The following is a 27,442-nucleotide window of genomic DNA, read 5'->3' on the forward strand; positions in this document are numbered from 1 at the left end:
TAATGCAATTGCATATCTTTGGCGAAAATAAACTTTATAAACATTTTATCAACAAAGGTTAGCATACAAAAACCAAAGTTGTGTCTGCCAGACAGCCATGGCAGACAGCTGACACAAACACATATTGGGTTGGCAGCTTTAGTTAGTCAAATGCAACAAAATGTTCATTATATTATAACCATAATAATTGCAGAAACAGGTTTTTGAAAATCGCATAATTAATCTTCAATAATAGTTTTCAAACAATGAAGCGATGGATGCTTAGCAGGTCTGAGTCTGGCGGAGGTTACTGTGTGTGAGCACCAAGACAGGCCTGCTGGGACCGGGGTCACCAGGGTCACCAGGGTCAGGAGAGGTCTTGGCCCCAGGTCAACTCTGAACCAGGAAGATCATCCACAGGTTCACCTCATCCCGATGGCGGCCAGGACGTCTGAATCCGTCACAGCGACACCAGGAAACTGAGCTGGCCGTGACAGTAACGTTAGACCTTCTCTATGGTGGCTGATCCCCAGGCGGGTACAGGGGCGGTTCTACTAGCATCTACGCTGTGGTTACTTAGCTGTCATACCTAAACATACACCACACAGTTCAGATAAAGGTTGAGAGGGTGGCTGGATCAACCCTCCAGAGAGATTCTCGATGGGGAATGTCTGCTCGTCTCAACCGCCTCTACATTGGCTCTCACTGCTCATCAATGCTGTTGGCATAAAATGATTTCATGATCATGTTAATCAATAGTCTATGCAGTCTAACGACAAAACTAAAACATCAGGAAACTTGGCAGTCGTGGTTAAATGGAAAGAACCTGCTCTAAAGACAATATACACATCGGCAAAACACTCTCCCACTCGCACGTTTTATCACTATAGAACAGTGAGAGAAACAAGTGTATGGCAGTAAAATATACTGAGGAAAACGAGATGAGATCTCGCCCAGGTGATTTACAGAGGGAATCGGTGTTCCTAGCAGGTAGCCAGGCCGTTCAAACAACAATTACTTTTGATAGAGGATGCATTCAATAGTCTCATAAATTAAATATAAATAAGTCGATGATTACTGAACAACAATAATTTGTTCTTTCTGTTCACAGCAAGGTAAGATCAGTGTATGTATTCCCCTCATCGTCTTGTGGGGGGGGTTGCGGCCCACTTCTAAACCAGGAACACAACTTCCATTCCAGAGCGACAGAAATAAAACTGAAGTCACATGACACATGAGGTCAGAGGTGGGTCCTCCTCCACTTCCTGTTCGGGGGAGGGGGGGGGGGGGGGTTGTTAACACGGGCCGATGTTGTTCGCAGTCACAGAGATGCTCTGGGAACACATGACCAGGACCTTCACATCAGTGGCACGAGACAGGTTTGGCAACTGTCATGCGAATTATACTAGTTGGTCTTTGTGGCACGGCGGATGTGACCTAGTTCAATGTAGCTCTTTTCAGATCAATGGTGAATATGACCACAGTCATGCAGTGACTAAGACAATGGGACAGACCTGTGGCTTGTTAGGCCTGTGTCTGGCACGCACCGAGCCAGTACGAGCACTGGGGCCTTTTTTTCTCACAAGTTTGTAGCAATTTCCTCAACTTCCCCTCACTGTGCTGCAATCAACTGACAACAAACGCACTGTGCTTCAGAAGAGAGGGTTCACTTCCTGGATCGGCACAGGCTCCTCCCTGTGCTTCCTGGATCTGACGCCAGACAGAAACGAGGCCTCTGGTTCCCAAACAAGCAAGGGAACCTCAGTCTGCCACCAGGAGACTACGAGAGGAGCTCTACACGCCGGGCCACTCTCAGCACACCGTCACAGGATCACTCAGATGTCACGAGGATAGATCCCGTTTCCCCAACTCCATTTGTCCGTACGAACATGAAGTAGATGTGAACGCATGATCTGAAGCCCTGTATGAAGAGAGGGTCCAGCTAACTGCCCCCTCCTGCCTCAGTATCGGGCAGGGACTCCCGTAGAGGGAGGCGGGGGCAGGAGAGAGACTTGCCTCCTCACCTCAGGGGCAGGAGAGAGACTTGCCTCCTCACCTCAGGGGCAGGAGAGAGACTTGCCTCCTCACCTCAGGGGCAGGAGAGAGACTTGCCTCCTCACCTCAGAGGCAGGAGAGAGACTTGCCTCCTCACCTATAGAGACTCGTGAGTCTCAGGGAGAACATACTGTATGACATCCTGATCCTGTCATGACTGCTGTGTCAGTGCTCACGCTCTACATTAATGTGCTGTCTCACTGAAACACAGACTAAGAGTAGAGACAGAGACACAGGCTGAGTAGAGACAGCGACACAGGTTGAGAGTAGAGACACAGGTTGAGAGTAGAGACAGAGACAGGCTGAGTAGAGACAGCGACACAGGCTGAGAGTAGAGACAGAGACACAGGCTGAGAGTAGAGACAGAGACACAGGCTGAGAGTAGAGACAGAGACACAGGCTGAGAGTAGAGACAGAAACACAGGTTGAGAGTAGAGACAGAGACACAGGCTGAGAGTAGAGACAGAGACACAGGCTGAGAGTAGAGACAGAGACACAGGCTGAGAGTAGAGACAGAAACACAGGTTGAGAGTAGAGACAGAGACACAGGCTGAGAGTAGAGACAGACACACAGGCTGAGAGTAGAGACACAGGCTGAGAGTAGAGACAGAGACAGGCTGAGTAGAGACACAGGCAGAGTAGAGACAGAAACACAGGCTGAGCGTAGAGAGAGTTATCCAGACAGTAGGTGGGGTAAGGGGTGAGGGGAGAGCAGTGGTTTGTAAAGGCAGGGAGCAGTGGTCCTGTACTGGGGGCTGGACGGCCTCCCAGGACCTCCTGCTGGGCATCCTGGCCTCGGCAGCGACCGACACACAACCTCCCCGTTCGCCGGTCCTGACCAGAGCCAGGGCTCAGGTCTGTTAGGAGGGTCACCAGGTGAAGGACCCTGATAACCAGAACATAATACTACATCATTCATTCTCTTACACTATGGTCTAAACAGCAGTGTCAACCCAGAAAAACACCAACATTAAATCAAAATTAAAACGAGCAGTTAAGGTAATGGATTCATTATTGCATCTCTCGATGATACTTCTAAACCGAGGCTACCTTTTAAAACAGTGGCATGTTTTTTTTCTTCACCAAGGAGGAGGAAGAGGTGACTACAGCAGGAGCAGAAGTCTGTCCGGTACAAACATGCGTTCATTCTCTTAATAAATACGCACACGTGGAAGAGGAGGAAGCATGCAACTCAGCGACTTAGAAAACCTCCGGCTTATCCCCAACTTGTCTTTTTTCGATTTTCAAGGAGAGAAATCCTTTAATAGCGCTGACCTGCCGCCCGGGGAGAGCCCGGCGCTGGTTCTGGATTGGTACTGGTACCGACGGTCCTCCTCAGCTCAGACAGCCCCGTCTCACCCGGCTGATTCCCTCAGTTACTCCAGTCTTTATATGGCTTTGTTCTCCTGTGTGAACGATACTATTGCCATGTTGTGTTGAACAGGGAAATCCCCAAACGAAAAAAAAAAAAAAAAGGCTCCAAGTGGCCGATCGGCGATCAGAAAAGGAGGAGGAGGCACACCAGGACACACTATGAGGGGTCAAAGGTCGGGGGCCTGAGGCGGAGAAGACCTCATTTCCGGTTCAGTTTTTTGCTCTTGGCGGTGCGTTTGACCCCCTGGGTGGCGTTGCGGACGCCGGCCAGGTGCAGCAGCGACCCGGCCGCCTCCTTCAGCTCCTCGTCCAGCTCCGGCCGCGTCTCGCGCCTCGCCCGCTTCCCCGCCGGGCGCTTGGTGGAGGAGGAGGCGCGGCGCGGAGGGGCGGGGCGACCCCTCTCCTCCCATAGGTCGGAGTCCTCGTCGCTATGGAAACCCTCGCTGCCGGCGCGCCGCGTCTGGGCGTCGGGGCGGCAGCCTCCTTCGTCCAGGGAGGAGAGGGAGGAGGAAGAGGAGGAGGAAGAGGACGACCGGGAGGAGTAGCGCTGCAGGGCCATGCTACTGTAGTTGTGGTCCTGTTTGGGGTCGCTGCTCACCAGGACCAGGTCGGGTCTGGACAGGTCCAGGGGACTGTCAGAATCACCTGGGAGACAGAGAGACAGAGAGAGGAGTGAGAGAAGGAGAGAGGCGGACAGACATGTACAGTATGGAAGGTAGAGAGTTGTCCCCGACACTAAGAAGCAGCAGGAAACTGCATCAGAGCGGTAGCAGCAGTAGCAGTAATACAGTAGCACTGATCATAATAGCAGTAGCAGTAATACAGTAGCACTGATCATAATAGCAGTAGCAGTAATACAGTAGCACTGATCATAATAGCAGTAGCAGTATTAGCACTGATCATAATAGCAGTAGCAGTAATAGCACCGATCATAATAGCAGTAGCAGTAATAGCACTGATCATAATAGCAGTAGCAGTAATAGCACTGATCATAATAGCAGTAGCATTAATAGCACTGATCATAATAGCAGTATTAACACTGATCATGATAGCAGTAGCAGTAATAGCACTGATCATGATAGCAGTATTAGCACTGATCATAATAGCAGTAGCAGTAATAATGGTAGCAGTGGGAGTTGCTTATGTGATAGAGCGAAGAGCAGAGTCTGTTAAATCAAATAAGCTCTGTTCTGGGGAGCATGTTGTGCTGATAACAGCAGCCAGGCATCAGAAGCAGTCATGACAGCAGACACACAAGTGTCTGGCTTAATCAAGCCCATTAAGGGCTGTGTGGGGAGCACTAGTTGCATGGGACCATTCAGGTCAACAGCATCATGTTAATATCCATGCCCGTCTCTCCAGCTCTGCTGTGAGCTGATGCTCAGAACACTTTAGCTACCCAAACAGAGAAAGCTGAGCATTTTAATAAAGGTGCTCCATGTAGTATTTGCATACTTTCTGATTTGTGTTTATTTAATCTTTATTTGACACGGCAGATTGACTGAGAACATGTTCTCTTTCGTAGCAATGGCTGTCGAAAAACAGATAGAAATTCCTAAATTCATATACATTTATACCTAAGCTACTACACAAACACAGGTCATCAAAGTCATCAAAATCATCACAAAAAAAGTAGATTAGTCCATTCTTGGTATGTGTATGTGTTCTAAGTATTTGCAAATGCACAAGGTTAATAAGCGAGAGAAGGGACACACAGTAAAACATTCAAGATGGTTGTAAAGTGTTGTAAAGCCATCTGAAACAGAGTTACTACTTTACTGTAAACAACCTTTCTGCAGAGTTCATGTTATAAACAGCGGCTGCTCAGCCTTCAGTGTGCAATATCAACGCCAGTCACACCATCCATAGGGAGATGTGCAGTATTGACCCGTATTCACTTCCAGAACCCGGTCGATTTCACCTGCCTTATTTGTTTTGGATTTACAGGGATTAACTGAATTATGACATGTAGCCTAGCTCTTTTGAGAGACAGAGTTTGTAAAACAGAGCATTCACTTTGCAGGAGGTTGGCAGACAACGGATAAAGCCATGAAGGAGATGAAAGAATGAAAAGATGACTGACAAAAGGAGTGAAAAGGTGATGGAGAGAGAAGAGAGAGGAGGCGTGGCTTGGTGTGGGGCGTGGCGTCTCTTACATGGGTCATCATGGTGCCCGGGGGCGGAGTTTAAGAGCATCATGGCGGTGGCCGCGTCAATGTCAGACTCTGGAAGAGGAGAGAACAGGCATGCTGGTCACTGGGCGGTCCTGAGACGGCCGGGCGGGGTACTCCTGGGGCCTCGGGGCCGGGAGGAGGAGGAGGAGGAGGAGGAGGAGGAGAAGGGACAGGCAGGTCCTGGATAAACCCCCCCAGGTACCCTCTCTCTACCCCAGACTGACGAGGGGTCAGGGAGACAGCTAGTCTGAGCTGAAGTCTTGCTCCTACCAGTCTCTTCTCAGACCTACAGGCAACAAACTGAGGTTGTACCTCATTACACGTCACTACAGGGGCCCTGAATAATTCAACCATCTAGAGTGGAGAGACTAAGAGACTGAAGCCCTTTCCCACCAGACAAAACACCCACTAACAACCTGCACCCACTAACATCTGGCTTTTGTCTTTAGTGGGAAAGGTTACAATTGGCATTCATTCCCGGGACAAATGACTGCAGTAGTCATGGGTATGTATCAGCTCCAGTTCCGATCGGCCGTGGTGGAAACACGACATCCGGATAAACGTTTTAATTTCCGGCGCAATGCTATGACGCGTGTTGACGTTGGCGTCCGCACGCTGGCGCATAAACAGCCAGGAGCAACATGCGACGGTGATTTTGTTCTTGGATCGTGCCAGATGTAACCTTTACATTTTCACTGGCCTCCATGCTGCTTTCTAGTTTTTTTTCACCCAATCACAGCGGAAATATGACACCCAGGCAGACCAAGCTAATTTTTTGTCCCTTTTCAGCTGCGTTTGTGACATTGAACGTGACGCACCAGAAAAAAAAAAAAAAACTGAATGGCATACGCCCCTACGGGCAATAGCAAAGGAGTCAATCGCTTATTTTTTAGAAGGTTTACCCGCGTAAAAAACAAACAAACCTACATATGCCTGCTATTTTTGGTGGGAAAAGGGTATAAGCGGAGAGGCCAAGAGACAGAGTCAGTGCTCTGCTACACTCCTGCATCATCACCAGGGGACCCTGTTGTCAAGGTTACGTAGGGTGGGTGGGAGACGGAGATGCAAAGAAGAGGTGTGTGTGGCCATACGGCACGCACCTGAGCGCTGACACCTAACCCAACCATGACTAAATGACTGGAGGATGGAGGTGTAGTGATGCTGGATGTGGTGCTCGCTCATGATGCATGAAATGTACAGTAGCAGCATCCAAGTCACAGGCAAGAGCTAAAACTGGATCAGGTTGAATATTTATTCATATTCGGCACAATCTCAAGACCAGTGTGTGTGTGTGTGTGGGTGAGTTTTCTCTGGTGTCGCACTATAAAGAGTGAGAATGTGTGTGTGTGTGTGTGTGTGTGTGTGTGAGAGAGAGAGAGAGAGAGAGAGAGAGAGAGAGAGAGGTGAAGAGTAGAGGACTCACCTTTGAGGGAGCAGCCTTGCAGGAAGAGATGACGAGGAGGTGAGGAGGCACTGTGAAGAACAGAGGGAGGAGAGGAGCAGGGAGGAGGAGGGGAGGGAGGAGGAGGGGAAGGAAGAACAGAAAGAAAGAGAAAGGTGGAGCAGACAGTCAGAGAAGTTTAAGTACAACAGTACATTGAAATGTGGTAGAAAATGCATGATCTGACATAGCCAGCGTGCAAAGGGTCTGGAAACATTTGCTTTCCAATTCCCAAGGGGCGTTAGCAACGGATGGAGATCAAAATGCCTCTGGACGTAATTGGATAGACCTACAACCAATCAGCGAACATGCCTCTACAACGCTCCTCTGTTCCGTCATCTTATTAAACCCGCCCCATATTAGATAACGCCCCATATTAGATAAACTGGCACGAAACAATCTTGTTTCAAGTGGATTCGGTTAGAATGGTTGGATATCCAGACTGATCTGTGGGGTGAAATAGAATGTGAACTTGCGAGATCATGCTGGAGACGCCAGACTACATCTGATAGGCTTTGCTTAAGTCTTCCAAGAAATCTAAATTTGCATTTTGTCTCACAGTTCAACCGAACTATATTGGAACGTGTGCTTTCAATACCAGGATGGCTAGGGGTTGAGGCTGGGGGTTGAGGCTAGGGGCTGAGGCTGGGGGTTGGGAGTTGAGGCTGGGGGTTGAGGCTGGGGGTTGGGAGTTGAGGCTGGGGGTTGGGAGTTGAGGCTGGGGGTTGAAGCTGGGGTGGAGGCTGGGGGTTGGGAGTTGAGGCTGGGGGTTGGGAGTTGAGGCTGGGGGTTGGGAGTAGAGGCTGGGGGCTGAGGCTGGGGGAAAGCATGGGTGTGTCCTCACCTGGGTGGGGAGGCGGGAGGCGTGCAGAAGGCGTGAGCCGCAGGGAAGTGCTGCTTCTTCAGGGCCTGGATCAGGTTGGGCCGGTACTCGGGGTCCACGCACCACAGAGAGCCTTTACCATTCACCTGCACACGGGACACAGAGAGCCTTTACCATTCACCTGCACACAGAGAGCCTTTACCATTCACCTGCACACAGGACACAGAGAGCCTTTACCATTCACCTGCACACAGGACACAGAGAGCCTTTACCATTCACCTGCACACAGGACACAGAGAGCCTTTACCATTCACCTGCACACAGCACACAGAGAGCCTTTACCATTCACCTGCACACAGCACACAGAGAGCCTTTACCATTCACCTGCACACAGGACACAGAGCCGTTACCATTCACCTGCACACAGCACACAGAGAGCCTTTACCATTCACCTGCACACAGGACACAGAGAGCCTTTACCATTCACCTGCACACAGAGAGCCTTTACCATTCACCTGCACACAGCACACAGAGAGCCTTTACCATTCACCTGCACACAGGACACAGAGAGCCTTTACCATTCACCTGCACACAGAGAGCCTTTACCATTCACCTGCACACAGGACACAGAGAGCCTTTACCATTCACCTGCACACAGCACACAGAGAGCCTTTACCATTCACCTGCACACAGGACACAGAGAGCCTTTACCATTCACCTGCACACAGGACACACAGAGCCTTTACCATTCACCTGCACACAGAGAGCCTTTACCATTCACCTGCACACAGGACACAGAGAGCCTTTACCATTCACCTGCACACAGGACACAGAGAGCCTTTACCATTCACCTGCACACAGGACACAGAGAGCCTTTACCATTCACCTGCACACAGAGAGCCTTTACCATTCACCTGCACACAGGACACAGAGAGCCTTTACCATTCACCTGCACACAGGACACAGAGAGCCTTTACCATTCACCTGCACACAGAGAGCCTTTACCATTCACCTGCACACAGAGAGCCTTTACCATTCACCTGCACACAGGACACAGAGAGCCTTTACCATTCACCTGCACACAGCACACAGAGAGTTACAGCGCTGTCCACGTCAGGAAGAGTGAGTGTGTGTGTGTGTGTGTGTGTGTGTGTGTGTGTGTGTGTGTGTGTGTGTGTGTGTGTGTGTGTGTGTGAGTGTGTGTGAATAGCCTCTTATCATCCATCTCTGGGTGCTGTGTTCCTCCTACCCAGTCCAGCAAGGTGGGAGGGAATGAGGAGAGAGAGGAAGACAGGAGCAGGGAGGGACAGGGAAAGAAAGAAAGAAAGAAAGAAAGAAAGAAAGAAAGAAAGAAAGAAAGAAAGAAAGAAAGAAAGAAAGAAAGAAAGAAAGAAAGAAAGAAAGAAAGAAAGAAAGAAAGAAAGAAAGAAAGAAAGAAAAAGAAAGAAGAGGAGAGAGAGGAAGATAGGAACAGGGAGGGGAGGGAAGGTGGGACAGCGGAGCAGGGGGGGGGGAGAAAGAGAGGAGCACAGAGGGGAGGAGAGAGGAGGGGAGAGAGGGAGAGAGGAGCAGGTAGAGGGGGGGGGGGTGGAGCAGGGAGGGAGAGTGGAGCAGGGAGGGAAGGGGAGGGGAGGGAGAGTGGAGCAGGGAGGGGAGGGAGGAGGGGAGGGAGGGAGAGTGGAGCAGGGAGGGGAGGGAGAGAGAGTGGAGGGGAGCAGGGAGGGGAGGGGAGGGTGGAGGGGAGGGAGAGTGTAGCAGGGAGGGGAGGGAGGGAGAGAGGAGGGGAGGGAGGGAGAGTGGAGCAGGGAGGGGAGGAGAGGGGAGGGAGGGAGGGGAGGGGAGGGAGAGAGGGAGGGAGGGGAGGGAGAGAAGGAGAGTGGAGCGGGGAGGGGAGGGAGGGAGGGGAGGGAGGGAGAAAGAGAGGAATATAACCTTGACTCAGATTACCAGCCAGCCCAGACACAGGAAGGAGGAAATGTCACCATAGCAACGGCAACCACCAGGCAGTGTCATGTGAAACTGCTGCTGGTCTCTAAGCAGATACACAAGCTGAGCAGACTGGGAACACCTGAACACTGAACACACCTGAACACCTGCACACTGGGAACACTGGGAACACCTACACACTGAACACACCTGAACACCTGCACACTGGGAACACTGGGAACGCCTACACACCTGAACACACCTGAACACACCTGAACACCTGCACACTGGGAACACTGGGAACGCTACACACTGAACACACCTGAACACCTGCACACTGGGAACACTGGGAACGCCTACACACCTGAACACACCTGAACACCTGCACACTGGGAACGCCTACACACCTGAACACACCTGAACACCTGCACACTGGGAACACTGGGAACGCTACACACTGAACACACCTGCACACTGGGAACACACCTGAACACACCTGAACACCTGCAAACTGAACACACCTGAACACCTGCACACTGGGAACGCCTACACACTGAACACACCTGAACACCTGCACACTGAACACACCTGAACACCTACACACTGAACACACCTGAACACCTGCACACTGAACACACCTGAACACCTACACACTGAACACACCTGAACACCTACACACTGAACACACCTGAACGCCTACACACTGAACACACCTGAACGCCTGCACACTGAACACACCTGAACACCTGCACACTGAACACACCTGAACACCTACACACTGAACACACCTGAACACCTACACACTGAACACACCTGAACACCTACACACGAAGACACCTGAACACCTGCACACTGGGAACACTGGGAACGCCTACACACTGAACACACCTGAACACCTGCACACTGAACACACCTGAACACCTGCACACTGAACACTACTGAACACCTGCACACTGAACACACCTGAACACCTGCACACTGAAGACACCTGAACACACTGAACACACCTGAACACATTGAACACATTGAACACACCTGAACACACCTGAACGCCTGCACACTGAACACACCTGAACACCTACACACTGAACACACCTGAACACCTACACACTGAACACACCTGAACACCTACACACTGAACACACCTGAACACCTACACACTGAACACACCTGAACACCTACACACTGAACACACCTGAACACCTACACACTGAACACACCTGAACACCTACACACTGAACACACCTGAACATTAGGAACACCTACACACTGAAGACACCTGAACATTAGGAACACCTACACACTGGGGGAACACCTGAACACTACTGGGAACACACACACACTAGAGAACATCTAAACATTGAAGACACCTGAACACTGATGAGACGCTGAAGAACATTCTACTCTTTCTTTAACCTTCATCTGTCTCGGTATCCTTTAACACCCTCCCCCCCCCATCTCTCTCTCTCCCCCCCCCCCCATCTCTCTCTCTCCCCCCCCCCCCCCCATCTCTCTCTCTCTCTCTCTGCTGGGCTGTGCTGCTACGGTTGCAGTGTGGCGTGTGGTAGCGTAAGACTAGCCGTAGCTGTGTTGCAGGAGATAACACCTATCTTCCTGCTGCGCTAGCACTTCCCCTGGAGGAGGGGCTGTGACCTTGACTGGATTCCACCCTTATCACTGGGACATGAGGGGGGGTCACGGCCCCCCTCCATCTCTGTCACATGAGCCACGGCTCTCTGCTGCAACACACACACACACACACACACACAAACTTTGCACTGCTCACTCACTCGGGTGATGCAAGGTTGCGCATGCAAGTCTGTGTCCACTGCAGAGCGCACAGCGGAGAGCGGAGAGAAGGTGCCTTCTATCTGTCCTGTTATGACCAGCTCAGGCAGCCAGGAGTCTGAATGGGGCCAGGTACCTATATCAACAACCCCTCGAGAGCCGGCGGGCTATATTTAACTCTATTAGAACACACTTCAGACTGGCTGAATGTCAAGCGCTTGTCCAACATACTCTCGGTATGGGAACGAGCTCTTCCAATGATGGATTATAATAGTTCCTGTAGCCTTTATGTGCCTAAATGAAGCCGGAGAGTATGGAGGCTGGACAGTGATGTCAAGATGAACGTAGCAGGACACAGTCCAACATGACTGTAACTCACCTTGCCCAGGCTCCTCTCCACCTTGCGGAAGCACTTGTTGAGGGACAGGTTGTGGCGCACCGAGTTCTTCCAGCCGGTGGGGGCGCTAGAGAAGTAGGGGAAGTGCTCGAGGATCCATCCGTAGATGTCTTTGACCGGCAGGGACTTGCTGGGGGACTGCTCGATGGCCATGTAGATGAGCAGGGAGAAGGAGAACGGGGGCTTGGACTTCAACGAGTCCCTCTCTCCTCCTCTGCCTCGCGACGAAGAGGAGGAGGAGGAGGAGGAAGGGCCCTGGGGGGCCGCCGGGTCCCCCTCGATGTCGAAGAGCGGGCTGGCGCTGGGCTGCGCCTCGGGGCCCCCCAGGGTGAAGTTCTGGAGCAGGTTCTCGTGGAGCCAGTTGAGGTTGGTGAGCTCCTCGTCCTCGGGGCCCCCCGGCCGGTCCACGCTGGTGGCCAGCGGGCTGGCGGCGCACTCGGCCTCGGGGAGGGTCCCCGCCCCGCACGCGCCCCTCAGCCCCGCGCGCTCCTCCTGCAGACCAGGAGTTTCCGCTTTCTTATCCGGCGACATCCCGATGATTGGACCCATTAAACCAGGGAGGTCTGGAGAGAGAGGAGGAGGGAGGGAGGGAGGGAGAGACAGAAGACAGGTTTAGAGGGTCTACAGTTAGGGGAGGCTGTAGCTCAGTTGGTAGAGCGGGTCATTCAGTGATCGAAGGGTCAGCGGTTCGAATCCCAGCTCCGACTGTCCACATGTCGAAGTGTCCTTGAGCAAGACACCCAACCCCAAATTGCTCCCAATGAGCAGGTTAGCACCTTGCATGGCAGCTGCCTCCATTGGTGTGTGAGTGTGTGTGTGAATGGGTGAATGAGAGGCCATTGTAAAGCGCTTTGAGTGCCGCTAAGGTGGAAAAGCGCTATATAAGTGCTGTCCATTTACCATTTACAGTTAAGAGACACAAAATATTCCGTCATGGTAAGGATTCCATTGCCCTCTCATCGGCTGGGTTGTTGGTGAGCTGCTGCTTTTCCAAACACAGCTGGCAGCGTGAAGTAAGTGGATGTGACACCCTGGAATCATTTGCTTTTCCAGGCATTCAACTTGTTTTTGTAAGGTGTCCCCCTGAGGGGGGGGGGCTCCACCCCCGCGCCCCCTGCAGTCCTGCCTGGCTGTCCCCTTCTGCTCTGCCCCCCCACCCCCCCGGCTGACGTTCTCCCTCTCTCTCTCTCTCTCGCTCTCTCACTCTATCCCTCTCCAACAGGCTGGGAGAGGATGAAGAGGCTCTCTCCTCTCCTCTCCAGGCTGAGGGCCATTGAGGAGCACCTCTGAAGGGCCTGAGACGAGTCCAGGCCACTCTCCTCCACGCCCCCCTCATCTCAGACCAAACAGCTGCTCATTAGCCAAAAATGAGCATGAAACCACCACTACACGGTCATCAGGAGTAGTGCTTTCTCCTCAGAAGATGACGAGGCAGAGCTGGAGGGGGTTTGAACCAGTGTTTCCGCTACCATAGCCTTCGAGGGGCGGGCTGCCCCTCCTGAAAGACCTAAAAAGCCACAAAATAATTCTAGATCAACATAAGTCAATGTTTAACTTGTGAATTAGCATTGAGGCTAGCTGACATTTTCTGACTGGATTGAGATGAAATGAAAATATTTTCTCTTGCTGTAGGTAGCTACATAAGTAATGCAACCACAGTTTAGTCCATGTCTTCTGATGTCAGTAGCTACGTACTGTATGTAGCGCATAGCCTACAGTACATTGTAGGCTAACATCTTGAATCTGTGTTGTGGACTAAATGGGTTAGTTCCATTTTTCTCCGTGGTTCTCCACGGCTATGCATTTTCAGCAATGCTTTTGCAATTTCTTTTCAGTTGTTTAGCATTCGCACACATTTTGTCCAGGAAATGTTATTTTTTCTAGTATACGTTTCTATTTTTTGTAGTTATGTACTGGTTTCATTTCAGCTCAGTGTAGTAGAAATGCGCCGATAAACGCCTGACGCCTCTATGATGACTCTGTTAACACCATGTATACGTGACACTCCCACCCCGTGACAACACTAGTAGCAGTACCACCCCCCACCCCCGAAAAAAATCCTTGGGGAAACACTGTGAACTGTACAACAATATCAGAACATAGAAGAACCAGGAGAAGGAAGTAGAACCCTCCAGAACGCCGGTCTTCGTAGGCCCAGCATTGCCCGGCTAAACGATCAGTCCGGTCCCGTGGCTTCAGCTGAGAGAACGTTCCAGAAGCAGTTCTTCTGCTGCGGCTTGTTGGTCACTGAGGGCAGGAGCGGCAACGCCAAATCCAAATCTCCCCACTGCTCACACTTTAGTCTACGCCACGCGTCACCATGACAACCAGACTGTCACTTCAATTAGGACAGAGATGCTCCAAACAGAGAGTGCATGAGAGACAAAGTAATCCATCCCGGCTGGCTAGCGCTGACACTAACGACCAATCAGCATCCAGCCCTGTCTACCCCTGCAGGGACTGGCTACTGTACTGAACTGTGCGTGTGTGCGTGTGTGTGTGTGTGTGTGTGTGGCAGCTGGACACCCAGGCTAGGCTAGGGAGTCGCCAGGGATGGTGGTCTGCTGGGGCTGGGCGAAGGGAGGGGTCCGAGAGATACTGGGTGGAGGAGGAGTGGAGGGGTGGAGGGGTGGAGGGATGGAGGGGTGGAGGAGGAGTGGAGGGATGGAGGAGTGGAGGGGCTGAGGGATGGAGGGGTGGTGGGGCTGAGGGATGGAGAGATGGAGGGATGGAGGGGTGGAGGGGCTGAGGGATGGAGGGGCTGAGGGATGGAGGGGTGGAGGGATGGAGGGTTGGAGGGGCTGAGGGATGGAGGGGTGGAGGGATGGAGGGGTGGAGGGATGGAGGAGTGGAGGGGCTGAGGGGTGGAGGGGCTGAAGGATGGAGGGGTGGTGGGGCTGAGGGATGGAGGAGTGGAGGAGTGGAGGGGCTGAGGGATGGAGGGGTGGAGGGATGGAGGGATGGAGGGGTGGAGGGATGGAGGGGTGGAGGAGCAGAGGAGCAGAGGAGAGTTAGACCGAGGCGGAGGAGCAGAGGGGTGGGGTGGGAGTCAGACAGGGAGACATCTTTTCACTGCTGTTGTTCAAAGGAACTGGGTCAATCTCTGGCCTGAGAGTCTGTGAGGTGGGGGAAAGGAGAGAGGGGGAGAGAGAGAGAGAGAGAGAGAGAGAGAGAGAGAGAGAGAGAGAGAGAGAGAGAGAGAGGGGGGGAGAGAGAGAGAGAGAGAGAGAGCTGGGGAGGGAGGGAAACGAGGGCAAAGATGTGCATTAAGCTTCACAATGATGTTTGTGTGTGTGTGTGTGTGTGTGTGTGTGTGTGTGTGTGCGTGCGTGCGTGCGTGCGTGCGTGTGTGTACGCATGCGTGCTGGGAAGAGGGAGACTGGGAGGAGGTAAAGCCATGGAAACAGTAAATTAATAAATAAGTCACGTTCATGGAGGATGAATCATAACTCCCAGTAAAGTAGAGCAACCAGACATGTCAGGGAAGGGGAGGACTGCCTCTCACACACACACACACACACCCTGTATGAAGGAGGAGAAACACAGGAACCATTCATATCTACACAAATAGTGATGCCACAACCTGAGTCCATTGTCTCCGTTCCAGCAACTCCACACCTTCTCATGCCTCCACATCCGTCAGCCATATGGGTCACAGAGGCGTGGCGGAGAGTTTGACAAACAGGTGTGGCGAAGAAATGTTTAAAGATGAAACAGAAAGTATACTCTGTGAATGCCTTCACCCCCTCCACCTCTCTCTCTCTCTCTCTCTCTCTCTCTCTGTAACCCATGATCAGGTATGCTGGGTGAGGTTCTCGGGCAGCAAAACAGGACAGCGATTAACCTCCATTAGCACCGCTCACCCAGGTGACCCCTGCCTCTCGCTCTTTCTAGAGATGTAACCGTGTGAAAATGTCATATCACCTTTATAGTGACCAAAATTATCAGTTATCAGTATTATCGCGGTATTGTAAAATGTGCTGAAAATTTTCTACAACTACCGATACACACCATTTCACCAAGTTTTATATTGAAAACCACAAATAAAATTAGCAGCACTATGCACTTTTTTTGCATTAACATCAAAATAATACGTCTTTGAGACTGTTGCTAAGCACAGTTTTAATTATAAAATTATCACGATAAATGTAATCAAATTTAATCACGGTTTATCATTATACCGGTTATCGTAACATCCCCCCCCCCCCCTGCCAGCATATTTGAATATGAACAGAGGTGAGGAGACCAAAACAACCTAACCTCCATCTGCGCTCAGGAAGTGCTTTAAAATGTGATTACGGACAGTCAATTATCATCGTTGTTATGTTTATCATCATTATCGACGATTCGCCGCTCTTATCTAGAGGCATCAAAGCGGGCGGCAGCTGGGGAGGTGCTGGTAATGGGCCTCTCGTCTGTGACTGTGGAGGAGAGAGGGAGCTAATGAGCTAGTCTGACTGGGGCTAGCAAGGCTAGCTAGTTAGCCTGGTGACTGGGGCGAGCTGGTTAGCTTGATGTCCGAGGCTAGCAGGCCTAGTTAGCCTGTTGACTGGGGCTAGCAGGGCTAGTTAGCCTGTTGACTGGGGCTAGCAGGGCTAGTTAGCCTGTTGACTGGGGCTAGCAGGGCTAGTTAGCCTGTTGACTGGGGCTAGCTGGTTAGCTTGATGTCCGAGGCTAGCAGGCCTAGTTAGCCTGTTGACTGGGGCTAGCAGGGCTAGTTAGCCTGTTGACTGGGGCTAGCTGGTTAGCTTGATGTCAGAGGCTAGCAGGGCTAGTTAGCCTGTTGACTGGGGCTAGCTGGTTAGCTTGATGTCAGAGGCTAGCAGGGCTAGTTAGCCTGTTGACTGGGGCTAGCTGGTTAGCTTGATGTCAGAGGCTAGCAGGCCTAGTTAGCCTGTTGACTGGGGCTAGCTGGTTAGCTTGATGTCAGAGGCTAGCAGGGCTAGTTAGCCTGTTGACTGGGGCTAGCTGGTTAGCTTGATGTCAGAGGCTAGCAGGGCTAGTTAGCCTGTTGACTGGGGCTAGCAGGGCTAGTTAGCCTGTTGACTGGGGCTAGCTGGTTAGCTTGATGTCAGAGGCTAGCAGGGCTAGTTAGCCTGTTGACTGGGGATAGCAGGGCTAGTTAGCCTGTTGACTGGGGCTAGCTGGGCTAGAGCTAGTAGAGCAATCTCCTGATCAGCCCTCTGTTGCCACGGCAGCAGGGCTTGTGAGGGAGACAACCGTAGTCTTGTGTGTGTGTGTGTGTGTGTGTGTGTGTGTGTGTATCTCTATGTGTGCCTCTGTGTGTGTGTGTGTGTGTGTGTGTGTGTGTGTGTGTGTGTGTGTGTGTGTGTGTACGTGTGTGTGTAAGTGTGTGTGTGTGTACGTGTGTGTGTGTGTGTGTGTGTGAGAGAGAGAGAGAGAGAGAGAGAGAGAGAGAGACTAATGTAGGGAGATCAATACAGACTGGAGCTGCTGAAGCAGCAGTCTGCCTCCATTCTCCTCTCGTCTGTCAGACAGAGACCGTGGCCCCACAGCAGAACAACAACAGCCTCACAGAGATAGCAGCACAGGCGTGTGGTTGGCTACTTTAGATACATCTACATCTACTATGCTGAGGAAGACATATACTGTAGCCATACTTGCCCTAAATGTAGGGTGACACTTGGTTTCCTGCATTCTGGTGACTTTTAAAGAATGAAAATAACAAAATAATCAGTACACTACATTGCAACATAGACAGGCCTCATTTTCATTTTAAGAATCCCAGAGCCGAGGTCCATGAGACAAGACTTCAAATTTGAACCACCAGTACCATCTGGGGGGAATCATTCAGATATACCCATACTTTATTTCTCTTTCTCACCCCCTCTCTCTCGCCCACTCTCTATCCCTCTTCCTCCCTCTCTCTCTCACTCACGCTCTCCCCTCCTGCTCATCACGGCGAGACTCCAGGCTGACTCAGAACGGCCACGCCCTCAGTCACAGCTGTAACTGATAGTCAGGTGTGTCACGGAGCGGTCCATTATCATACTGACTCCCAGCAGGTCCAGTTACAGTTAAACCCCTCTCTTACCTGCTAACAGCAGGGTTGACTTCACTACCTGGTATCCTGCTCTCCAGTAATAATATCAGCGGAGAGAGGGAAGCTACGCTCAGACACGTTGGTGCCGTTACTCTACTGGTCTGACTGGTTCTCGGCTGGCTGTTCCTTTAGGGGCGGAGGAGGATTAATGACGTCCCGACTGCTTTGCGAGGTCAGCGTTAGTGTACGCTCAGTGCGAGCGTGTGTGTTTGAGTTTGACTGAGAGAGTGGAAAGACGACAAACCGACCATGACTGACAAACAATCGTCACAACAGTAGGGTTGCAAAGGTGTGGAAAATGTCCTGGATATTTCTGGATACTTAACAGAAATTAAGCGTGGGACGTTAAGCTCGGGAATTTTGGAAATGTTGACCCCTTTCTTGTGCAAAAGAACACAAACAGAGACCTTTTAATTTTATTTTCAAAAATAATTTTTGGATTTTATCCCATTTTCACCCAATTTGGTATCAAATTCACCCTGGCCTGACCTACAGTAGTGTCCAATTACCCCCTACTAACCGTTGAGGACTTCCTGTGAGACCTGTCTGGTTGGCGATGCGGAGGGGAGAGACCACTCCTCGACTCTCTCAGCTCGCAACCGTAATTCCAACACCAGCCGAGATTAAACTAACCCCCCTCGGGGAGCGTCGGCCCAATAGGCCCCTCCCTCTAGGATCCGGCCATACTCGGATCTGGCGAGACCATTGGTCCCTGGTGGGCAGCAGCACCGGACTACGATCACTTGCACAGATACAAGTCATTCCTATCCTTCACACTACAGCAGGGATGTAGAGTAGTTCAACTCACATATAGATTAAGTAAAAAAGTCATTTTTAAAAATTGTATTGGACACGTTTGCCTGCATGTCTGCTTATGACAAAACAAATTGTTTACATTTATGTCTACATATGACAAGGTAAATAAAGTTGGTATTAATAACCCCCAAATTTCCAGTTTATTCCCGTTAATCCCCATTAATTCCTGTTAATTCCCCATGGAAAGTTTCCAACTTTGAATATTCCGGAATTTTACAACCTTACGCAACAGTAAAAAAAAAAAAAGAAAAAAAGTCCTTACTGGTCATAGATGTGTTCCCTCTCTCCCTGCTGACTGCAGTGGTAACTGTTAAACCTCTCCTTCATGACAGAGATATGGATGTGATCTGGGCTAGAGGTGAGGACGACGACCAGGCCAGCTCACACAAACACGCTACATTTGGCCCTGCGTTCGCCTGGGTACAAAGGAGCGGTTGTTGTTGCTCTGGCGGCGTTTCACAACGCAGCCTCGCTCAGGCTCAACACAGAACTGAACCAACAGGAAACACCTCCAGTCTGAGGAGGAAGTTCTCTTTCAGAGGCAAATACTGCTCACGCGCGCACACGCACATGCGCACACACACACACGCAGCTTACTGGGCCTGTGAGGAGAGGGGGAGGCGAGATAAATTGGGGTTATGGGAGTTCCTTGTGCGAAGTCCTGCCCCCTACAAAACACACAGCCTGATAGGAAAGAGTCAGTGTCAGGTTGTTGCCGCAGCAAAACAACCAAAGCCACACGCAGTATGTGTTTCTGAGCGAGGCTCACCCATAAGCCAAGAGAGTTGCACACAAACACAGAGATTGAACACTATGCACAACTGTACACTTGAACATTATTAAATTGGACTGCCTGCATCATGGACACAGACAGTCATTGGATGGGATACGTAGATGAGGATGATACTGCTAGACTTCTAGACAAGGGATAGTATAGTAAATTGACTTCTTTTTTTTTCTAGCTGAGTACCTAGGACTGGAATGTGGAACTGATTAGCACTGATAAGATACTGTAAGGACAAGTGACTACAAGAATTCCAATGTACCTGTACTCATACATGTTAACACACGGCAATAAGATTTCTATTCTATTCTAAAAGAGAATAGACGTCACTGGGCCAAAGGCTGAGAGAAGTACAAAATAGCTCTGGTCTGCTCGAAAAACATCCATTTTATCATGTAAATATTTCAGCTGGTCTTTGAACATATACATGTGTGAATGTTTCAGCTGGTCTTTGAACACGTCTCGATGTGATCAACAACCTCTACTCAACGTCCTCCCTGGCTAGGACCTCCCCTCAGAGAGGTTGAAGGCCTTCCAAAGTCCAGGCCCCCGTCAGCCAACACCGATAGTTTATCTCTGAGATCAGGTGGTTAGAGTTGAGTGTGTAAACACTCAGCAGCCAGCCAGCGAGTCAAGCCAGTCAGTCAATCAGCCAGCCACAGTAGGTGCGTTTACATGGACAGTTTGAATCGGTTTCAAGTCGGTTTGGAAGACCAAACCGATTGAAAATATGTCATATAAACACCTCAATCCGACTGAAATGCCCCAACCCGATTGAAATTCCAATCGCTTTCAAGGAGGTAGTTTAAACCTTTTCGAAACCGTTTGGTCCGTCATGTATACTACCTTGAAACGGATTGATGTTGCGTTCTGCGTTCATTTTGCGCATGCTCAAGACTTGACTAATCAAGGCACGCTCGACAGTTCCGTAATCAGCTGTTTGTAACCATCGTAACGCAATCGCTCGCGGCTGCGTGCGCGTTCGAAACATTCGTTTCGTTGGCGCATGCCAACATCCAAACCAGTTTACTTTGTAATCCCATGTATACGCTCAATCTGAACTCTTCAACCAGATTGAAATCAACCAGACTGAAATATATTTGTCATGTAAACGCACCACAGTGAGTCAAGCCAACTAGTCAGCCAGCCAGCCAGCCAGTCAGCCGGAGTCAGCTGGCCAGCCAGCACTCTAGGTTACGTGGCAGCGTTCTCCTGTGACCGACAGCAGCTCTGTGACCAATGAGAACTAGTCTGGTTTGACCGTGCATCGTCATCTATAGACGTGTGTTTAGACATGGCAGACAGTTGACACAGCGCCACCCTAGAGGACTGACTGTCTCCCTGCACTGCAGAGACCAAGCCCTCCTTCTCCCACACTATATGTCACGCATGCACCCAGCGCACACACACACACACACGCACACACACACATACACACGCACGCACATACAAGTTGTCCCACTGCCTTCTCTATTAAACAGGCCTGTTTATTCAGCCAGGAGTGACCTGCACAAAGACCCATTGTGTTGGTGACACCCAGCGCACAGGCCAGGCGCTCTCCCTCTCCCTCACACACAGACATAGTCTCTCTCTCCCTCTCCCTCACACACAGACACAGTCCCTCTCTCCATCTCCCTATCAGGCCAACCGTCACATTAGCATCACTTTCACTGGGGCATGGCCTAGTGGGACGCGTCTGGAGGTTTCCCCTGCCCCCTGCATGGGAGGGGCGGAGAGAGGAGCAGCCGGGGGGGGGGGGGGGGGGGGTGAAGAGAGGGTGGGGGAGAGGAACAGTCAGGGGAGGAGGGGGGATCTGGGGGGGGCTAGTGTGTCTGAGGGACTCAGACTGGCCACTGAAAGATGAAAAGTACACGGATGTTACCCGTGCCACAAAGAGAGTAGGCTCTCAAAGACCTGTCAGCACACCACCCTCCACGTCCTACTGCCCCAGCTCAGAGAAGGTGGCTCCACAACAAGCCCACTCCCACTCCCACTCCCTGTTTAGACAGACTAGGTGTGGCATTGGAGGCCAAGGGGAGAGAGAAAGAGGGGTTCACATTTGCAACTCAAATTCACAGCCGCCGCCTATATTTGATTACTGCACTCTGATGTCACGTAACCAAGACAACTGAGGCCTGACAGGCTCCTGGGGATGCCCCACCTACTGGTCGGAAAACAGGGAAAAAGGCAGGGGGGGGGGTGACAGGGGAGGGGGAGGGTAAAAAATGTGTGCAGCTGCAGTCATTAAAGGCAGTCACCTCCAGACAAAGGCCAGATCATATCAGACAGGAGAGGAGAGGAGAGCCTTCCCCATACCCACCATGGAGGGCACGAGATGAGCAGGAGAGATATCCCCATCTAATAATCTAATAATCACTAAGACAAAAATACGTAAGACAGGAAATGGTTTCTTTATAATTCTACTTCCTTCATATCATATTGCCTCAGTTAGGAGATAAATGGTAAAATGGACTGCACTTATCAAAACTTTTATCCAAAACGCTTTACAATGAAGGCCTCTAATTCACCTATTCACACACACACACACCAATGACAGCAGCTGCCATGCAAGGCGCAAGCCTGCTCATTGGGAGCAATTTGGGGTTTAGTGTCCTGTCCAAGGACACTTCGGTATGTGGACAGGAGGAGCGGGGATTCGAACCGCCGACCCTACGATCATTGGACCAAACTGCAACATCAGTGTTTCCCCTACCATTGCCTTGGAAGGGCGGCCTGCCCCTCCTAAAAGACCCCAAAAGCCCAAAATAGTGGACTTTTAAATTGCTAACATTTTTAGCATAAGTCAATTGAGTTTAACATAGAGAAAATTTGCATTACGGCTAGCAGAAATTTTCTGTAGCTAGCTACATAAGTAATGTAACCACAATTTAGTCCGTCTTCTGATGCTAGTAACTATTTAAGCTAACATTAGTCAGGTTGTGGACTAAATGGCGTTGCGTTCATTCACGTTGCCCATTTAGGTTATTTTCAGCAATGCTTTTGCGATTTCTTTTCAGCTGTTCAGCATTCACAGAAATGTTCTGCAGGAAATGTAATTTTTTCTAGCAATATGTTTCCATGTGTTGTAAATAAATCTTTTTAATGTTTATTTACCCAAGTTATCCTCCTTGATGTTGTATGCCTTCACGGCATGCCTGCAAATGCGCGATCAGAGTACGGTAAGATATAAACGTTACACTCGGTCCTGTGCTTCTTATAATCAGAATGTCTTTATTGCCATTCTGTTTTTCAACATAGCCTACTAGGAATATATGCACGATGCCCAAAACAAGTTCCTAGTATGTTGAAAAACTACATGACAATATACAAATTACGTTTCTGATTATAAAGAAGCACAGGGCCGAGTTTAACGTTCATCTTATTCATTACCTTACTCTGATCGCGCATTTGCTGGCAAGCTGTGGAGGCATACAACTCCAAATTGCCTCCACAAATCTGTGTTGTTATGAACGGAACTCTTGTTAGTATAAGCGAGAGAATAGGCTGATAGAATAAGCTAGCCAGCTAGCAAATGTGAACAACCACTAGGTTAGGTTAGCTGAACAGCCAACAGGTGGCTAGGTCAGCTGAAAGTTAGCTAAGCTAGCTAGCCCCGAGAAGCTATCCCTACTCTCTTCACGTGAACTGAAACCTGATTCCCCTAGTCTCCGCTCTGTGCTGCGTAAGCACATGGCGGGGCAGATCAGACACTTGAGCGGAGGGGCAGATCAGACACTTGAGCGGAGGGGCAGATCAGACACTTGAGCGGAGGGGCAGATCAGACACTTGAGCGGAGGGGCAGATCAGACACTTGAGCGGAGGGGCAGATCCGACACTTGAGCGGAGGGGCAGATTGTTTACGTTTAAGTTGCACTTAAGTTTGATGAGTGAGAGTTTATGCGAAAATTCACTCAGTAGGTAAAACAACGGTGGGGGCAGAAAACAACGGTGGGTGGTGTTAAAGTAATGAATACACGGTGTGCCTGAACACCAATAAACACAGGTAACACCCACAACCGTCACAAGCCTAGTGTTCAGTAAAGCCATTTGGACCCGAGTATGTCCAGGATAGCACCTGACAAGAGTCATGAGGCTCCACAAGTCAGGAGGTCAACAGCAGAAGTTAGGCTGGTCTTCTCACTCACTCTATCACTCTCAAGGAACTTTTCTCCCCCAAAAAAACTCACTCCAAGCACTCTCAAGAGCACTGTAGAGGACAAGGTTCTCACTCCACATTCCGATAATCCGCTGGGCCAGAAGACACCTTCCTCCTTTCCCACCTGAGGTGCTAATTGGCCCAGCAGGGTGTTGAGAGCAGCACCTCACCTTATAGTTTACGAGGAGGTAACATTCTACTACTGGCAGACTAACTGGCTCGCAGGTCACCTTTCACAACATCCTTTAATCCCCAACCACACCGTACACACAGCAGTATATGACATGCACACGCACACATACACACAATTCCCTTCACCCTGGGTCAGAGTCCATTCTAAGGGACTTGGGGCTTTGCTGGGTATACCCAAGCAATTAAATACATACATACATACATACATACATACATACATACATACATACATACATACATACATACATACATACATACATACATACATACATAAACTTTACATGGCGTTCATAATCATAATAGGCTACTACTTTAGCAAACTTGCCTTGCTTGACATAAAGCCTGAGAGACAAGTTGTCAAGTAACTGAATGATTTTAGCCTTGAACCCTGCAATCTATATGCTAACTTCTTGGAAAGGGCCTAGAACTGAACACAAGCTTGTGACAGCATAATAACCTGTCACCTATGCCACTTTCTAGACTACACTAGGATTACTATTTCACAGTTCTCCACACGTGTACAGCCGGCTCTGGTGGACCAGTCTACAGCCATTCATACTCTGGAGGAGGTCCCCTACTCAGACCACCATGACCGCTACACAGCCAAGAGTACTCTGGAAGAGGTTCCCTAGGGTTAGAGTCAGGTTCCCTTAGGCTAGGATCAGACCCTTCACCCTTCACCCCTGCCACCTCTGCTGCTGCCTATCTGCTGTTCCTCTTTGCCAGACTCCCTCCTTGAAAATACTGTAGACTACAAATCAAAACACAGTTTAGTCTCTCCCACAGCTGATCTAAATAACATGATTATGCAGAGCAGGAGGGGGGGTGAGCTCACTCTGCCCGCCCCCCAGCCCCAGTAGCCCATGACCCGGCCCTGGCCTGTCCCCGCCATCTCACACCGGTGGTAGCAACATAACTCGGGTTATTTATAGTTCCCCAGTAAAGGAGCACATCTATTTAAAGAAGCTAAAATACTTAGCCTGCCCTCCTGATGCCAGGTCTGTACACACAAGCATATGATACAGACACAAATACAGCAGATGGTACAAACACACGTGTCTCTCTCACACACGCGCACACACACACACACACAGTGGCCATGAATTCCTGGCAGTAAAACTGCGACAGGTTGATCACTTCTGTCTCTTCTTTTATCTGCTGCTCTTTTGTTTTCCATTTATCCATTTGTCAGCAAACAACATCAATCAGACAGAGCAGAGCACACTGCTACTACACCTCAGGTTACCACACCATTACTACACCCTCATATCACACCGTTACTACACCTTCAGATCACACTGTTACTACACCCTCAGACAGTACTGTTATTACACCCTCAGGTCACAGTTACTACACCCTCAGATCACACGGTTACTACACCCTCATATCATATTGTACTCAGGTCAGTTATTACACCTTCAGATCACACCGCTACTACATCCTAAGATCATATTGTTTCTAAACCCTCAGTTACTACACCCTCAGATCACACCATTACTACACCCTCAGATCACACCGTTACTACCCCCTCAGATTACATTATTACTACTCTCAGATCACAACATTACTACACCCTCAGATTACACTATTACTACTCTCAGATCACAACATTACTACACCCTCAGATTACACCATTACTACTCTCAGATCACAACATTACTACACCCTCAGATTACACTATTACTACTCTCAGATCACACTATTACTCCTATCCTGATGGTGAGCATAATGTCAAGCTGGATCCCTTGTCTGAAATTGTGAGAAAATGATCCCGTGTTCACTCTAAATGTTTTTGTTTTAGGACCAGTGGAATCGCCTACTTGCACGTGTGTATATTGTAAAACGCAGTGAGAATTCGCTTGGCCGTCTATCCAAATATATGATTGAATCTCTATGTGTAGCAAACTCGTGACTTCAGAGGTGGTAAGCGGATGAGAATAAACGCTGGCTGCAACCTTTCACTTCCCGTCTCCTGCCTCTACCACGGGCCAATGTCACCCAGGCCAGTGAGTCAGGGCGAAGGTTCCCTGGGAGGTCAATAAAACACCCGGATCGGGTCAGGAAACCTTTAAAACGTTCATATTTCAAAGGTGAAATGCGTTGCCATGTTCGATGGATGAAAAACGCACAAACTACCAGATTACACCCCTCCCCTTCCTACTCTGTCGTTCTCGAAAAGTTGCCCTACATTTTCTGCTCAGATGCAAATCACCCCCAGCGTCAACGACTCGTGTCGACGACCGTTTGATATCCCTGAACAGTAGGGTCTATTTGTTTTAACGACCTCGCCAGCAAGACCCTACATTCTGTATTCGAACCCAAATCGACCTACATATGACAAGTTTAAAAAGTTCCCATGGCCAGTTGGAAAATATATCGATTTCAAATGTAAAACATAAAAAAAACATCATAATTACAGCCGAGCTTCTCAGATTGGAGTGTTCAACTATTCTAGAACCATTGGTCGCGCGAGCAGCAGAACCGTTCTAGAACGCAGCGTCTACATTCCCACGCGCACACGCCAGCCGTTCGATGTTCTGACCAATTAGAACACTGATTAGAAAGTGAGCCCGTCAGTAACATATCCGCCAGAACGGCTACATGGTTACATTGTTACATTGTTGCATAATGTAACGCGCCGCATCACACAGAGCGTGTAGTTCTAAACGGTCGGTCGGCTACAAAATAACTTTGCTAACCAAAAACAGCTAGCCAGGAGCTAACCAGCCACATGGACGACGCGAAAATAAGTGCTGTGCTATGTGACGGGCATAAATCAATAACGAGACTTTAGAATTGAAAACTTGTACGTGCTGTAGGTGGTACTTTAAACGTACAAGGACACTCAACCGAATAAGTGTGAGAGAACGGGGAAAGAGGGGAAGTACACGCTATCCGCCGTGATCTGGCATGCTGCTTTATCACTCACTGGCTGCCACATAGCCTACTTCTCCTATTCAGAATAATAAACCAAAGCATTCACAGATACAGCACACTAAACAAGCTACCGAACAAAGACACGTTATAAAGTACTTACATTCATACACGCAGTGCCTTTAAAACCCGTGCGCCAGGGATCCCGTGTACAGTCTGTTCAGTGAGTGTGTCTCGCAGTGTCAGAGATCAGATGCGCAGCTGCTTCCTCCGTCCACGCCGCGCGCGCAGATCACGCCGCGCGGCAACGCTACCAAACCCCTCGCCGTTGCCAAGGCAACAAACCCACTTCAGCCAATCATAACCCCTCCCTTTCCCATCTCCCCTGGCAACTGCCGCAGCGCAGACGCACAGCGAGCAGAGCGCGCACGCACGCACGCCATGCTTCTGGCTCGCATTGCTTTTTCTACTTTCCTCTAAAAGCCCAGGATTAGACTAGTGCGTGGCGTGGCTTGGATTTATAGATCCGTGGCATCAGTACTGTATGGGTTTCTTCACAGTCAACAAGAAAGCTAAAATACGGATGGAGGACTTCTTTA

At 50.0% G+C, this 27,442-nt stretch overlaps 1 protein-coding gene across 3 annotated transcripts; it reads right to left on the reverse strand.

The window, feature by feature from the left end:
- Positions 1–27,083, reverse strand: foxn2a (forkhead box N2a). 3 transcript variants are annotated; one of them, XR_014631019.1, is made up of 7 exons: positions 27,007–27,083; positions 11,940–12,520; positions 7,868–7,992; positions 7,006–7,055; positions 5,565–5,633; positions 2,132–4,053; positions 1–2,003 (listed from the first exon to the last, which is right to left on the reverse strand). XR_014631019.1 is itself a non-coding variant. In XM_084458512.1 (6 exons), exons 2-6 carry the CDS (start codon positions 12,504–12,506, stop codon positions 3,608–3,610), a joined length of 1,257 nt encoding a protein of 418 aa, XP_084314638.1. In that variant the 5' UTR covers positions 12,507–12,520; positions 27,007–27,083; the 3' UTR covers positions 1–3,607. The 3 variants fall into 3 exon arrangements, 2 of the variants coding, with proteins under 2 accessions (XP_084314638.1, XP_084314639.1); XM_084458512.1 differs by having other exon boundaries at positions 1–4,053; XM_084458513.1 differs by lacking the exon at positions 27,007–27,083 and adding an exon at positions 26,387–26,494 and having other exon boundaries at positions 1–4,053.
- Positions 27,084–27,442: the final 359 nt, after the last annotated feature.

The sequence above is a fragment of the Borostomias antarcticus genome (genome assembly GCF_949987555.1).
Source record: "Borostomias antarcticus genome assembly, chromosome: 25".
Taxonomy (NCBI): Eukaryota; Metazoa; Chordata; class Actinopteri; order Stomiiformes; family Stomiidae; genus Borostomias; species Borostomias antarcticus.

Coding starts and splice junctions, on each gene's coding strand:
- foxn2a (XM_084458512.1), bottom strand. CDS start 12,506: ATGGGTCCAATCATCGGGATGTCGCCGGATAAGAAAGCGGAAACTCCT. Junction 7,993..11,939: donor TGGAGAGGAGCCTGGGCAAG/GTGAGTTACAGT, acceptor TCCCGTGTGCAG/GTGAATGGTAAAGGCTCTCT. Junction 5,634..7,005: donor GCAAGGCTGCTCCCTCAAAG/GTGAGTCCTCTA, acceptor CTCCTCTTCCAG/AGTCTGACATTGACGCGGCC.